The 15,476-nt window shown below is 38.9% G+C and overlaps 3 protein-coding genes and 1 long non-coding RNA gene across 11 annotated transcripts; 2 read left to right on the forward strand and 2 right to left on the reverse strand.

The window, feature by feature from the left end:
- Positions 1-1,142: 1,142 nt before the first annotated feature.
- On the reverse strand, positions 1,143-2,807 carry LOC116918212. Its single transcript, XM_032923860.2, has 2 exons — positions 1,763-2,807; positions 1,143-1,694 (listed from the first exon to the last, which is right to left on the reverse strand). Exons 1-2 carry the CDS (start codon positions 2,072-2,074, stop codon positions 1,176-1,178), a joined length of 831 nt encoding a protein of 276 aa, XP_032779751.1. The 5' UTR covers positions 2,075-2,807; the 3' UTR covers positions 1,143-1,175.
- A 315-nt stretch (positions 2,808-3,122) lies between these two features.
- LOC116918213 lies at positions 3,123-5,083 on the forward strand. 3 transcript variants are annotated; one of them, XM_032923862.2, is made up of 7 exons: positions 3,123-3,376; positions 3,446-3,626; positions 3,683-3,775; positions 3,869-4,149; positions 4,214-4,317; positions 4,387-4,588; positions 4,661-5,083. In XM_032923862.2, the coding sequence occupies exons 4-7, from the start codon at positions 3,950-3,952 to the stop codon at positions 4,827-4,829; spliced, it is 675 nt and encodes a 224-aa protein (XP_032779753.1). In that variant the 5' UTR covers positions 3,123-3,376; positions 3,446-3,626; positions 3,683-3,775; positions 3,869-3,949; the 3' UTR covers positions 4,830-5,083. The 3 variants fall into 3 exon arrangements, with proteins under 3 accessions (XP_032779753.1, XP_032779752.1, XP_045026747.1); XM_032923861.2 differs by having other exon boundaries at positions 3,128-3,376; positions 4,646-5,083; XM_045170812.1 differs by lacking the exon at positions 3,123-3,376 and having other exon boundaries at positions 3,383-3,626; positions 4,646-5,083.
- Positions 5,084-5,926: 843 nt separating this feature from the next.
- LOC116918211 lies at positions 5,927-10,001 on the reverse strand. 5 transcript variants are annotated; one of them, XM_032923859.2, is made up of 12 exons: positions 8,476-8,654; positions 8,309-8,402; positions 7,855-8,213; positions 7,669-7,786; positions 7,517-7,608; positions 7,342-7,449; positions 7,170-7,283; positions 6,980-7,106; positions 6,805-6,910; positions 6,531-6,695; positions 6,391-6,464; positions 5,927-6,327 (listed from the first exon to the last, which is right to left on the reverse strand). In XM_032923859.2, the coding sequence occupies exons 3-9, from the start codon at positions 7,906-7,908 to the stop codon at positions 6,870-6,872; spliced, it is 654 nt and encodes a 217-aa protein (XP_032779750.2). In that variant the 5' UTR covers positions 7,909-8,213; positions 8,309-8,402; positions 8,476-8,654; the 3' UTR covers positions 5,927-6,327; positions 6,391-6,464; positions 6,531-6,695; positions 6,805-6,869. The 5 variants fall into 5 exon arrangements, with proteins under 5 accessions (XP_032779750.2, XP_032779748.2, XP_032779746.2 ...); XM_032923857.2 differs by having other exon boundaries at positions 5,927-6,330; XM_032923855.2 differs by having other exon boundaries at positions 5,927-6,464.
- A 63-nt stretch (positions 10,002-10,064) lies between these two features.
- On the forward strand, positions 10,065-11,855 carry LOC116918214. 2 transcript variants are annotated; one of them, XR_004391455.2, is made up of 4 exons: positions 10,065-10,212; positions 10,303-10,482; positions 10,545-10,717; positions 10,810-11,855. It is a non-coding gene; the product is annotated as an uncharacterized LOC116918214 (long non-coding RNA). The 2 variants fall into 2 exon arrangements; XR_004391454.2 differs by having other exon boundaries at positions 10,545-11,855.
- Positions 11,856-15,476: the final 3,621 nt, after the last annotated feature.

A 15,476-nucleotide genomic window follows, 5' to 3' on the forward strand; every position in this document is an offset into this window, starting at 1 on the left:
TTTTCACTTTTTGAAAATATTTAATGCCACTTTTTAGTGTGGCTTGATAAATGCAATTTTAAAAAGTATCCCAAGAGCTGAGGTCACTAGGACAATATTTGACCCTCCCACCCTCCAAAAAACCTTTAAAAAATCATTTTTTTTTATTTCAAAATTTTTATCAGCAATCTCAAAGATTATTTTTCTTTGAACCCAAGGTATTATTCTTAACCACACTGTTCTTTATCCGTCTACCAAGTTTCATTAATTTCTTTAAAAAATTAACCCTACCACCACATTAAATAAATTTGGCATCTATCCACTTTTTATATTCTGCTGTGTAATCCCGCGCTTTATTCGCGACAGCGTCAGTTGGCACACGGCGTGGCACACGGCCTGGCACACGCCGCACGCTTCATCATATTTACGGTGTTCGGTTTCAATTTCATATATTGTATAACTATGGTTCCTACTGTTATTAGACTCACAAATGGAAAGTAGGAAAACGAGGCAACCAAATGATTGGTTGCTTGGTTCGATTAATAACTCTAGCTTGGCTATAGGGGTTAAACTTCCATTAAAAATAGCTGTCATGAGGCGATATTTGTATTTTGTCCGTACTGAGGTCAACACATCGACAAAGGATATGTTCAAGGTGATTCTCTCTGAACTTAAAAAAATATGGGAAGAGCGTCAATTCCCATCAAACCCAATCATAAGTGTATTGAACAGTTGATGCGTATTCACAAAGAATGGTCCAAAGTGAAAGCCATTGGTGTGTCTAAGCGAAACAACCCTAATTCCCAAAAGAAGAAGTCGGAATTTGTTACAAATATGAATACTTTGTGTGATTTATCGCCATCAAATGTTAAAGAACTCATGATTGCTTCTCGTGAAAGCTTTTGGGAAGAAGATTACAACTTCTTGTGTGACCAACGAAAATTCCCACAAATTGGAGCCATGGGTGCCATCGATGGAAAGAAAAGAACACGAGACCGTCAAAGAAATCAGAGATGGAAATCTTACACGACAAGATCATCAACGACATCAACTGATTTGTCAGGGAGCTGCGGTAAAATTCGTAATATGGTGTTCATTGAATTATAAACCAAAAAAGCAGGCAACAAAATTTTTCCCGAAAATACAGAACATTTACACCCATAAAATTATAATTGGCGATTTATTTATTTTTTAATTTAAAAATCGACTGGATACAGTGGCTCACCGTTTTCGATCATCAACTGTGTTAAATTTACAACAGCATGAAAAAAACGAGGGTGTAAATATAAAGCATGACGAAATCTATAATTCATGCAACAAAACTCTTTAATTCGGCGATTTACAGTCTCTTGCCTCGCCAATATTTGTTTTTTTTGCTGATCTGCATGTCCGTTTGGAAGATCAAAATAACGCTGGTCATTGTATCCGCGATCGGCTATAACTTTTTCTCCTGGTTGAAGGTCTTCAACAATTGCATTTCGAGCGAGACGAAGATCTGGCCATTCGCCGCACGGAACACCTCCATGAGCCCAAACAATGTCCCCCGTGCGGATACAAATTCCAATCTCATATCGCAAGCCAGGACCATTGAATTTGTGAGACCACCATTTAGGGTCAAACTCTGATGGTTTCATGATTTTAAAATCAGTCCCGTCAAGAGAAATAAATGTAGATGCGTCTCTTGGAGCGTTTCGGAAACGTTGCTCCCAGTTAAGCTTTTGTAATACAAATGAGAAAATGTCTGAAGCGATTTTTTAAAATTAGCAGAAAATATTTCACTTACAACTGGCATGTCTGCAAGAAGGTTGATGAATATGTGAGACCACTTTCGAAATGTTTTTTCACTAACTCCGATTAAGGTCGCATTAAATGTTTCAATACTATATCGTTTTAACAGCATCAAAGCCCATAATAGATGCTCTGGTGTTGAGTTTCTAGGACGAGCATTAAACAAAATGTCCCAAGCAACAAGACACACTAAAGGCGATGTTCCAAAAAACGCTCGAAATCTTCGATAACCTAGACTAAGGCTTCCGTCAAGGTCATGTCCAGTTATCTTGTGCCCAGTTTTCCAAAATGTTTCAACTAATGCCATAGCTGAACTTTACAAATCAATAACAGAACAAAACAACAAAGCCTCTAACTTTCTGTCGTCTGCACTGTCAAGATTGACGTCAATTTTAGCAGCATCAATCGTCATATAAATTTTTTAAAGTAAAGCAAATAGGAAAAAGTTTATCAGAAATCAAAGTTCTGTAGCTACTGTTATATACATAATCGTTAGGATAAATTTTCATCATTTTAAGCCTCGAGAATCGAACCATAGCCCTTCTAATTGCCAATGCGACGCTCTACCAACTGAGCTATGGGATTTTAATGATATATGTTGTAGGTTGAGTGTGTTTTTTATTCTTGAAGTGAAAGCTGCACATGCACCGAAAGCTTAAAATATGCCAAGCTTTCGGTAATAAACATCTGAAAAATATTCGTCACCGCAAGTGTGAAACTTACGCCTTTTTCGCGAAAGTTTCGCTCCTGCGGGTGCGAAATATTTCAGAATTTTGATAGTTTCGCTAGTTTCAGAGCGAATATTGGTGTAAGTTTACCTGGAGAACGTACATTCGCAAAACTTACGGCGAAAGCAATACATTAGGGCTAGTTATCGCAAGTTGCGTTTTTGAAACCGCAGGGGTTTCGCTGCACTCACTTCTGATGTCAAATTCTCTCTCGTCGGCAGTGGACCAGGCAGTTCTACAGCCAGAATAACGTACTCCTGGCCCAAAATCCAGTTTGACATCGAGGCAATCTTCAAAAAAGCCATCACCAGTTCGGAATTACCAGTTTGTCATCCAAAAATTATTGCCCTGAAAAACGAATTGAAAAACAATCGTGATTCAATCGACTCCATCCCCTAAAGGATCGATGGAGTTGACTTTACTGATTTCGGCAGGCTGGTCGCGAGGGAATGTGTACTAAGTAGTACATATCCGCGCCTTCAGTTTTTCTTATGGCCAAAGTGCCCACCGTCGCCACTAGGGCTTTGATTTGGTCAGTGATCGTTATACCGGTTAATCGTTTATGGTTAAACTAGTTAAACAACGATGTGAGTTTCGCGTGTCAATTGTTTGTTTTTTTTTTTTTTTTTTAAATTCTGTCTTCCTCGATTGTTTCCACGCGGAATTATGGGAAATGAGCTTTAAAATTTGAAATGAAATAAAAACAGAAAATGAGTGAAATAAATAGTGTTAGTGATCACGCGAATGAACCGCAGCCAGACCGTAAACGTGTTAGGAAGAGGGGGAAGCTCGGCGAAAATGGCATATCGTTTAGAAGACGAGATTGTCACACTTCCGACTATAATTCCAACCAAAAACGTTTGGAACATATAGAATTTCTGGTCTTACAACTAGCCCCTAATAATTTCTTTATTGCTATATTTATATAATTATGGCTTTCTTTCAATTAGGCAACACAAATTTCTAGGGATGTTGATGCAGAAATTCTACTGTTCACTTACTTCCCGAACAAGAAAGTTGGAACATGTGGATTCAAGCAATTTGGCAAGAAAACTCAGCAAATGTGCAATACTTCTAAACCACTGAAGGATTTCAACCAATATTGGATGATGGTGACTTCAAGACTTGAGTGTATTAATGTTTGTTTATGTGGAATGCTCTGTTCTTTAATGTTTACCCTTTATCAGGCCTACGCAATGCTAAAACTGTTCCACCAAATTTGTTTGATATTCAGTATCGAGGCACAGGCGGTGTTATCGATTCTGTTTTTAATGAACAAGGTATGTTCAATATTAACTTAAATTTTAGATTTAAATTGTTATAAAAAAAGTAGCCTTTTGTAATTATTTTACTAAACAATTACTTTCTTATAGCTGTTGGTGTCAATAGCATTGATAAGGAATCTGCCACTGAGATGTTAGAGAAATATTCAAAAGGAAATCAGTCATTATTAAATGCAACGTCAGCAAAACAAACACCAACAAACGAATCAACAAACTTTGTTGTTTGCCAGACAAGCACCGACTGCCTCCACAGTTGTCGAAGATGAAACTGCAATACGTCGAACTACAAAAGCGAAACGTCTCCGTCAGTCCAAAACTTGGATGACGAATGAATCCTCAAGTCTTTCATCGAATACCACTGTACTCACAAGGTATAACAATTTTGATCATTTATTGCAAATAATTTCGTTTACGTTGCGTGGATATGTTTTTTAGCTATAGAGAACCGCCAGGAGCATATGGCTTTGCCACTGAAACCCAAGAAATTGAAAGTTTGCATTCCGCTACCACTGACAAAGCAAACATTTCTGCAATTTTGGGTAATTGTGTCGTCATAAAATAATATGGTTACCCATGGAATAGTTATCACATTTACACCATTTATGTAGCCGAATTTGATGCGTGGTGCGAAACAACCAGCGAATCTATTGTTGGATCTGTTGCTGAAACTAGTTCGACAACTTCTAGGGCAGGTATCAGTAGGCAACTTATCACTGCTACTGCTGCACTGCCACCAACACCGCCCACATCATTCACTGCCAAAACGTCTGAGCAAAATACCACAGTGTTCCGCCCTGCTCTACCGAACACGTATAATTTAAAAATTTTTTAACTTGACCGATTATAGCCTACTAATGTTAACTTTAGGTTTTCTAAAAACAGAAAACTGCCAGAAATAAAGAATAATCTTCTTCAGCCAGATCAACTTATCACTGCTACTGCTGCTGCCGGCATAATTAATCTTCATGAAAATGTTTTGAAACTAAAAAAAGTAAATACCATCCCCGCTGGTGCTGTGCCAATCCGGTTAGTCAGCCGTAAACAACTGTAACAACCAAAAGACTCTGCTTCAACATCATTTTTTACTCGGGAAACTAGTCTAACGTGATAACCAAGAAAAGTTTGATAATAACCATGTCGGACAGGTTTTTTTTTCAATTCTGGTCAATTGATCTTTATCTTGTACGTCATTCTGTTTTTCATTTTTTTTTTATGACATTGTTGTTCTCTTGTTATGGAGGAAATGTTAATGGTGATTTGTTTTTCTTAAGATCAGCAGAAATAAACAGGATTTTCAAAAATGTATTTTATGATTTACCTTTTACAGTTACCTATCTAAAGCTATCACAATAAATGGTTTTACATGGGTGTTAAGGAACATAAAAATATGTAATGTCGTTTATGGTATGGTACACGGAGCTTATTATTTGAAAATATAAAACGGAGAAAGAATTCGAACTTGGCGCGGTAAGAAAATGGCCGCCGTCAAGGTCGTCAAAATTTTTTTTTTCGAAGGTTAAATTCGGGGTTAAATTTTGCAATTTAATAGTATTCGTTTGTAGCATCGTATTCTTGGCATCACCAGGAACACAAATGTTATAACAATTACCGAATTTGACACATATTAAGCACTGAACGATCGGTACAAAATTTGATCTTTTCACACACCCCCCTCCCCCTCAAAGTCATGAAAACCTTTCATAATTATTTATGGTAAAAATAAACAGTCAAAATTGATAAAATTTTACATCAATGGATAGCCCTTATCAAGGGCTATCCATTTCTGTGAAAATTACGAGAAATTTCTCAAAAGTGAGAAAGTTTGAAAGTTACACGCTGTTTTTGTGTTTTACGGGTTGGGTTTATAATGGTTGAAGATCGAAAAATTGGAAAAAAAACATTTTGTCTTTGAAATTTTTCCCGTTTTAAAACTTTAAGAATTACACAGAAGTAGATATAGCTCTTATCTAGTGCTATCAAAATTTATCGAATTTGGTAATTCATTTTTATCTCTAATATTTTTTCTCTAGTTTCAATTATCGTATATACAGTATATATTAAGAACGTCTCATTAGAAAGCGAGTTTATGACGAAATTGATTTGTTTGCTTTAACCCAATTAATAGTGAGTAAACCACACAAACAATTGTAGAGTAGGAGCAAAGCTGTATTTGTTTTTATTTTCGTGAAGAAACACGGAATTTAAACTAGCTATCGATTGAACAAAACTATTCGACAAATGCATTAAAACATTATCAGCTTCGTTGCAATCTTCGGACGTACTTGATTCCGCTAGATCAATTCCTTCAAACTGAATATCAAAATCAGTGTCACGGTCATCTTCTAAAGTGGTATCCGAATCCGACGAGTCTTCAATAAGCTTGCTCCTGTCTATTGTTTGACGGGTTTCAGTCCCCGGTAAAGGTATGATGCCAAAAAACCAAGAGGAGGCGTCCTCCAAGAGAGCATCAATTCTGGAATACTCCCTTCGTAAAAGATTCAGTTTTCCTTTGTAAAAAGGTTTCTCGAGAGCTGCATTCTTCAGTATATCTTCTGAAAGTAACTTTTTTTTTTACTTAGTCCATTGAAAAAATTCTCCATTTCTAATTTCACTTGTACAATTTCCTCAAGACTTCTCTGATGCAGCATCCAAGCATCGATGAGGTGATATTTGGATTGAAATGAAACTGAAAAAAAAGTAAGTTTAAATTCTGTCATTAACGCTTAGTCTAATTTATACAGCCAAATATTACTTTCAAAAGAGGACTGCCATGGGAAAATTCCATTGTAATAATTTTCAATGGTTACTTTTTCACCCTCGATTGTTGTCTGTTCATTTATTGTAGTAATTATTGTTTAGACTTTTTCAGAACATTTCTGCAACTGTCTTTTAAATTCAGTCCGCGACTTCGAGCTGTCTGCGAATCATTAATATCTTTGGTTAAAAAATTACCTCATGATTGTACATAGACGTTTGTGTCCTATGTGACCAACACGGCATGCTACTTTCTGTATGGGTATTATTACCTGCCTCCTTTGCTAAACGATTTTTCAAATTTTTCATTAACACATGCGTCGCTTCGAGACTCTTCCTAGCAATATCCAAAGGTGTTTTTTTTTGTAATCCTCTTCCCTTTTAATTACAAAAATAAAAGAAAATCAGCTTATTTTTTAGAGTAAGATAGCATATTATTAAAATTACTGTGGCAGTGAGACGCTTCGTTTCGGAGCTGTTCAAGAATTTTGGGCAATTGAGCCACAACTCCTTCATCAATACTTTTTTCAAGTATAACGATAGCCGATTGAAGTAGTGGAATTATAGATTCTGCCTGAAAATTGAAAAAAAGGTGATGTATAAGCAAAGTAAAACTTGTCATCATTCTTGGTCTTACGGCCCGAAGCTTATTTGATTGGACTAAAGCAAAATCTCTTAATTTCTGGGTTGGAGACTTTATCTGAAGTAACTTTTTGAGTTTGAATGGAATTTCATCCATAGTTTGCCGAGCCTGAAAAAGAAAGAAATTGTTTGATTTGTAAATATCTTGCTTAGAGACGAATGAATACCACGAGAAGTTTTTCACGGGCTGCGCTCAGTTGATACCTAATTTCCTCTAGCCATTTTTGTTTTTGCTTCTCAAACTCCTTATCATGACGAGTGGAATCATCAAGAGCCTATAAATTCAAACACGAAGCACTGAAAAAATTCATGCTGAAAGTTATTTAAAGAAATAATCCATACAGCATTGTAAAATTTAGCAAGCTGCTTGGCCATTCCACATTCCTTTTCCTGGTTCCAATAAATCATGCCATCCGTTAAATGGTCCCTTCTATCTAGTAAAGTCTAATTATTCCAAGAATAGCACTGATTTTAATTGACTGCTAAAGACTTACTTGAATTACTCATGTGTTTTGTAGTGGACCCATAGCGAGACATTTTTGAGTTACTCTGTTCCGTTGTCTCGCCTGTTGTTGACGCGGCTCCTGTCATCCAGTGACCTCCATACAAAAGCTAAAAATAAAAAGCTGTTCAAGAAACAAAGAAGGAAACAGCCGTAATTTTTTTAAAACAAATGTTACCTGACAAAACATTGTATGGGTTTTACCGTGAAATCGGCTAAGGAAGGGAACCATTTCTTCGGTATGTTTCTTGAAATCTTCGGTTTCCAACTTTGTTCCAACATCTTTAGCGAAAGGCCAATAGTTGCACACTACGTCGTAACAAAAGAATTTGAATTTTGTTGCAACGCAAAGTCGTGAAGGTACAGGATGTGCCGGTAGGACTCTCCCTTGTCCAGGTCTAACGCTCTCCAAAGAACACCATGCCGGCAAGTGCAAAATACCATTCCAGTTTCGGCCAGTCCCTTTTTCTGACTTGAGTCTGCTTTGCCTGCTTTATACTCTGCAGAGCCACACGAATCCTTACTGCTTGACCCACGCTGTAAAAAAAAAAAAATTCATTAGTACCGTATTAGATAGAAAACGGTAATTGTTTCAAACCTGTAAGGTACATGTGCACTAAATACTAGCTTACCGGAATTTTTGCTGCATTAACTTTGGCGACAAAGTCCAAAAACTTCAGCGTATCCACAATACCAACATCTCCAAAAAGGGAGGGAACATCCACGCTTCAATTTGTAGGATTTTTCTAGGGTTACAATCTTAATTTGACAAACAAAAAGAATTGCAATGTGTTCTCACCCAAGAGCAGACAGCCAGCTATAGAGTTTTATATTCCCATCTACATGAATAGCTAATGGACATGGTCCACAAGCCAAGCATCTGAAGAGCTCCATTCCATTGACTTCCGTATTCAGAAGGAAGAAAAAGTGGTCGTATTGACGGCTTGCCAGGCCAAACAATTTCCGATCAATTGTTGCCCACTACACAAACAAAAAAGATTAGTAAAGATAATTATGAAGCAAGTAGTCTTCAACTAAGAATTACTCTATGGGACGTTTTAGAAATTTCCGACAGGGTCTGAACAAACTTTCTCTCCGATGTGCCGGGAGTTTGATGCTTCAAATGACGCCACATTTCAAGTAATGTATATATATGAGCCGTTTCTTGCTAACGTTGGCCACCAGCCAGACACGACATAATCCGCCTCGTTGGCATCCTTTTTTTCGCCACATGTAGCACACTGGAATACGCAAGAATGAAGGTCAAATATTCCTATATATTAAATGCAAAGAAAAAGTTTAGATAAATAGAAATTTGACAGCCTACAACACATACCTCGTTCTGTGATGATGACTACTCTCCTTTTACCAGCTGCTAATGAGAAAGCAGTTAAGCAATCACGTGTTTGGCAGCTGAACATTACTGGGAAACATGGAACTGGAACATCTCTAAAACAAGATTTTTAAAAATAAGGTAAAAGAACTTAAGTTGAAAGCCTACTTACCACAGGCAACAACTTGGCCAGACAAAATAAATTGTTCAGGTAGGAGAATCCTTGAAATTTCTTTTTCGTAGAAAGTACGCAGATGAAACGGATGACATTTGTGAAAAGCTTGATCACATTTCTCACATCTCTTCATACGGCAATTGTCACAGGAAATGTAGCACTGCAGAATTGGTGCTTGACAGTCCGCACACCAAGAAGTAGCAAATGATTTTGAAGACACGAAAGGTTCTAAAAAATCTTGTTTAACAGCAGCCCAGTCTTTATAAATCTCATTAGTTCTTCGTGTCCAGTCTGACTTTGCAGATTTTGATTCTTCTGGTTCTTCATGAATAAAAGTTTCTTGACATTCAATTAAATTAACTTGCTCGTCAAGATAATCCAGGCGATTTTGAGCAAGATTGTCCTCGGCTTCATTATTAGATCTAGACTGAACTACACAGCTTTCCAGTGTTTTTGAAGAATTGACCAATGTTGCTTCTGAAATTACTGCGTTATCTTCATTAAAGGTCTTCTTTTTTTTTGAAAGTGAACAACGCGTAATCTTGTTTTTGTAAAAACCACGGAACCGCATCCCTGTCCCAGCAGATCGACTTAATATACGATCGCTTTTTCTTTTTTCATTTAGCCTGTCTCCTCTTTCTTTAAATCTAATGAAAGATACCAATTTTTTTTGAATTTCTTTGCACATCGGGTCCATTTTGTTTATTTTATTTGTCAAGATAAAAACAAAAACAAATGACTAACGCCAAGTGCGTTCAGCAGTTTGGTCATAAGAAAAAGTGCATCTGCAACTATGTACTACTTAATACATATGTAGTGAGACCATGTTGGATTTCGGTTCAGATGGCTACTAGCTCCATCTCCCGTGTGGGTGGGAAAACAGCTGACAGAAGTATGGTTGTGATCGTCGAATTATTGGCATTTCAGAACTCTTACACAGTCAAACAATTTGATTAAAAAATTGATTTTGTAGATTTATAGTTTTTTTTGTATTTTTTTATTGTTTAACTGTTTCGTTTTCTTGACAGGTTGGTTGGGTTTTCTAGTTTTTGTGTCATACACATTTATAAAGCATATTTTTTGTTTGTTATTGATCAAAAATACGCTTTTTACCGCAGCTCCCTGTTCAAGCAGCATTTATAAAAAAAAGGTGGAGGAAATTTGAACGACGTTTCACTATCCGTTGCAACCGTTAGTCGACACAGAAGACAAAATCCCGAAGAGATTTCAAACCAGGCGAGAGAAAAATTTGTGAAACCATCTTTTGTTCTCATTCATTGGGATTCGAAGTTAATAAGGTATAATGTACACAAATCCAATTTGAATATGGTTTTTAAATGTAAGTGTCTATGATTTTAAGGTATCTAACTGGCAAAAAAGATGAACGAGTAGCAATTTGAATCAGTGACAAACCAACTCTAGAACATCCTAAGCTTCTTGGGATTCCTGTCATTAAAAATTCCACTGGAACGTTCCAGCATAATGCCGTTATAAAACTATTGGATGAGTGGGAAGTTACTGATAACGTTGTCGGTATGGTCTTTGACACAACTGCCAGCAATACTGGCCGAAGCTATCAACATTTTTATTAATCGCTTAATGTAATTTAAAATAAATAATTTTAGGATTTAGAACTATTTGACTATAATGTCTGTCCTGAACTGCAAGAAATCGCTTATGAGGTCGTCAAATGGGGTGAAAACCACTTAGAAAATGATACATTTCCCCGCAAAGACTATAGAGTGCTTCTTGAGTTGACCGTTTTATTCCTTGGTGGCACTGTTTACCCATTTTAATTCAGAAAACCAGGTAAATACTAGCAGAATGATGAGAAACTTGGGTAAATTAAAAAAAAAATTCTTTTTAAATTCGGTGCACACCACCATGCAACGTTTATGGCATGCTCTATTTACTTCTTAAAAATGCAGCTCTTGTCTCAACGTTTTAATATGACCGACGATGAAGACGATAAGGTGAAAAGAATGTCGACGTTCATAGCAGTTTTTCACAGTCGAGCGTTCTTGAGATCTAGACTTTCTTCAATCGCTCCGTCAATGGATCTCAAGTATTTAACAGATATGAACATTTATGCAAAAGAAGATGCGGAAGCTGCTGTGGTTGCGATCAAGTCAGTTTTAAACCATCTATGGTACCTTACCGAAGAGGCCGTGGTTTTTGCTATATTTGACAAGGATCTTCCGGTGACATTAAGACAAGAAATGGTTAAGAAACTATTTTCAATGCTCCAACCACAGCGGTTCCTCCCGCAAAAACCAATTTTCCCGCGAATAGATCCATCAAATGAAGTTGACCTCTCGGAACAGTTGCTATCATGTATTGGCCCAAGAAGTTGGCTATTATTGGATTTGCTTCAAGTTCGTGATGAAAAACTTGATTGGATGCGTTCTCCAGTCATTTATTGGGATAAAATGATTGGGTATCAAAACGTTGAAAAACAGATACTCTCAATGGAAGTCGTCAACGATTGTGCAGAAAGAGGTGTTAAGTTAGTGACTGACTTTAAGGACATGTCAAAAGATGAAAAAGAACAGCAATATTTATTCCAGGTGATCAAAGACTATAGAAACCGTGTCCAAACCTTAAAAAAACAGTATTGAACAAATAACAGATTTATAGTAGGTGCTAACCTCATGGCTAAAAGAACGATGAAATAAAACAACAAAATTTGAAATGTCTAGTTCACTGACAAATTTTCTTATGATAAAAGGGTTAATTTTGAAAAGAAATTAATGAAACTTGGTAGACGGATAAAGAACAGTGCGGTTAAGAATAATACCATGAGGTAAAAGAAAAATAATCTTTGAGATTGCTGATAAAAATTTAAAAAAAATATGATTTTTTACGGTTTTTTGGATGGTGGGAGGGTCAAATATTGTCCTAGTGACCTCAGCTCTTGGGATACTTTTTAAAATTGCATTTATTAACCCACAATAAAAGGTGGCATTAAATATAAAATAAAAGTGAAAAATGAAACACCCTAAGAAAACCTAACAAAGCTCTTGCTAGAGTTGGGTGCCATAGGCCTGTCTGCTGGCTCCAGGTCTGCGCAGGTTGACCACCGATTGTTTAGGAATTGGTACGGAGTGAGGGGAAGCGAGTCGTCGGCTCCGTCTCCGATGTAATTAAGCGGCCTGGTTTTAAGCTCCTCATAGGTTAGGCACACTCTGCCGTTGGAACGACGTAGTAGATCCTTCATGCTCCTCACCATCCGCTCCCAGAATCCATTCCAGCATGGAGCGAGGCTGGTGGAGAAAATCTAGTGAGGTTTCTTCATAGCGAGAAACTCTTGTATGGTTGGATCCACGTGCAGCATCCTTAGGTGTTGATTGATGCACCGGAATGTTTGTGCGTTTTCTGAATACATGGCGGATACTGGGCCTCTACTTGCAGCAAATCTTCTGAAGGCAGCTAGGAAGGAGCGTGGTTACATGGTTTTTGTCAGCTTCAGGTGAACGGCTCGAGTGACCGCCGATGTGAATAAGCACACGTAGCTCTTGGGGTGCTTAGTTTTGTTACCCTTCTTTTGAGCAGAGTTTTGCTCGTCGACGTCAGCTTCTATTGGAGTTTTCACTTCCACAATTGGTTCCTGGTGGAGGCTCCTTTTCTGTTGTGGACGGGTTCGCGTTCGTTTGAGGATCCTGGTTGACTTGCGGATCCGGATTGGCTGACGGATCCGGGTGTTTTAGCGGGTTATTGTCCCTTTTGACCCTTTTGGCTGGCTTGGGCTTGTAAAAAAGTGGTTCAGCAAAATCAAATCCAGGGATTTGGAATGCTTGAGCTTGTCGGAGTCGGTTGAGTTGTAGAGGTGAAGCAATTTCGTGAAAGGACGGAGATGTTAGCTACTGGCAGGGTACGCAAGCGAACCATACCTTCTTGACTTGATGGCGCCCTTTAACGATCCAGAATTATTCTTTTAACTCAGAGAGTGTAGCCTTAACACCTGCGTGCGCTAGGGATTCGTGCTTGTCGGTAATCAGTAGTGAGACGATGATGTGGCTCGCAGGTAGGAGAATAGGGGGCTCGCTGTTTCGATCCCTCAGAGCTAGTGCGACTCCGCCTTTGATTCAGATAAGTCAGTCTATTTCGTCCCAGATTGGAAAAAAGGGTTGCAAACTTTTCCTTTTAATGAATCTCTCGCCCGAGTGGAAGGGATTTGAATGCGTTTGGATATCTTTCTCTCTGGAGTTGTCTATAGATGAGAAGCTCCGCTTCATCTAGTTCTTGTCTGGATAGTCTGGCAATTTTAACCTCCTTTCCATTGGCGTTTATGCTCTCCTCTAATGTTGGTTCAGGATCTTGTAGTCTTTAGCGACTTCTGTTTAGGAACCGAAGGACCATGCCATTCTTCTTACGAGTCGGTTCCAGCTTGGGATCCGGTTGAGATGCCAATTGGCTTCAATTGGCTGTGTTGGAGTGGAGATGGCTGCTGTTATGTTTACTGTTGAGCTTCTTGCTTCCGCTTTAATTTCACTTTGAACCCTTAATAGGATTTCTGAGTCTGGAGAATCCGGCCATTCGTTTTCCCCTTCTCTCAGCCATGTTGGACCCTTCCACCAGAGCTGAGAGTGAACCAGCGACTGCGCTGGCGCTCCCCGCGAGACGAGATCGGCAGGTTTCTGCAGGCCAGGACACAGCATCCATCAGTCGGTTTTCGAGACCTTTTTTATGGATTCCACTTGGTTGCGGACGAACGGCTTCCATCGATTGGGTTCTTCTCTTATCCATATCAGCGGAAGGTTCAATTTTAGATTTTCTAAGTAGTTTGTATACCTCCATCCTAAGGTGACTCGGGAGTCCGACCAGTAGGTGGTTCTCCAATGCCCTATATGTAGTGCCACTTTGATTGTTTCTCCTAGACAAGGGGCCAGAAGAGCGCTGAGAAGCTCTAGTCTAGGTAGAGTAACCTTTTTCTTCGGTAGAGGGGCTACTCGTGTCTTGCTCACAAGGAGAATAGTTTGGGGTTTTTCATTCCTTTTCTGGAGCCGGGCGTAGGCAACGTCTCCGTATGCCGATTCTGAGGCATCGCCGAAAAAAAGGATCTCACTTGAAATTATTTCTTCTGAGAATCCTGCCCACCGTGGAATTTGAACTTGGGTGAGTTCTGTTAGCCGCTCATCACACGAGTCCATGACTTTTGTATTTCTTCTGGTGCAGCTTGGTCCTAACTGATGTTGTTCTCCCAATTTTTCTGGTAAATAACCTTCAGTAGTATGGTGTTGGAGCTAGAAATCCGATAGGGTCATGGTGGTTCGTTTAGCATGATATGGGACATTTGGTCCATTCCAATCAGGATTTCCACCGGCTCTTCTTTGTGCTCGTTTTCGAAGCGATCGTCCGCCATTTTTTCATTTTGCTGCTAGAGCTCTCTGGCGAATTCCAAAGCGACTTAACGACCCGTATCTGCTATGTGTTCTAATTCCAACGCAATTATTTCGACCTTTGGGGTGCCTTTCCAAGGGCCCCTGACTTGCATTTCGATGGTTTGTGTCATTTTTGGGGGGTTTGCTTCTTTCTTCTTAAAGACTCTTGTTCCGATGTTTACGATCACGACAACCTTTAGATTGAGTCGGTTGGAGATCGATTTGAGTACCCAGCTTCTATTGCTCCCGTCGTCTGAAAATAGAATGGCTTTAAGTTCTTTGCCATTCTGGCCGGTGACAATTACGGTGGCAGTTTTTAGCATGAGCTGTCCCAATGTGCTTGCGCACGCTTAGGTGGCTAGAATTGATTTTCCAGCAACTGTGTGTTTAGGAGACGTAGTTGTTGTTTCTCCTTTGAGAATCGGAGCTCTCTTTTGTCGCAGAGTGCCGTGCGATGCCTTGCCTTGCATCTGTTGCAATTGCGAATGGATGTGCATGTGGAGACATCGTGTTTGTCGCCAAAGCAGTTCATGCATCTTTTCAAAGTTTGGACGATGTTCTTCCTTTCTTTGAGAGTTTTCAGTCAGTTGGAGGGCCAGTGAATTTCTCCGCAGAAGATGCATGGTCGATTGCACTAGTTCCATTGTGCTTCGTGCACCTGAATTTTGCGGGTATGAGGTTTTAGTCGGAAAATGTTGTTTGAAACTTGGAGCCTTGTGTTGTCTGGCTCCTGCCGCTAGTTGTGATGCTGTAGCTGGCGTAGGCACGAATGGTCTCTGTGGTGGTGGCGTTGGAGGAGGTTTTGGCTTCTCCTGTTTCAGTCGATTTAATCTCTTGGCGGTTTCCACCTGTTCACGGATGAACTTGATCACTCCGTCGATGTTGGTTGAAACGTTCGCAGAAGATTCTAC

Source organism: Daphnia magna, linkage group LG3 (assembly GCF_020631705.1).
Source record: "Daphnia magna isolate NIES linkage group LG3, ASM2063170v1.1, whole genome shotgun sequence".
NCBI lineage: Eukaryota > Metazoa > Arthropoda > Branchiopoda > Diplostraca > Daphniidae > Daphnia > Daphnia magna.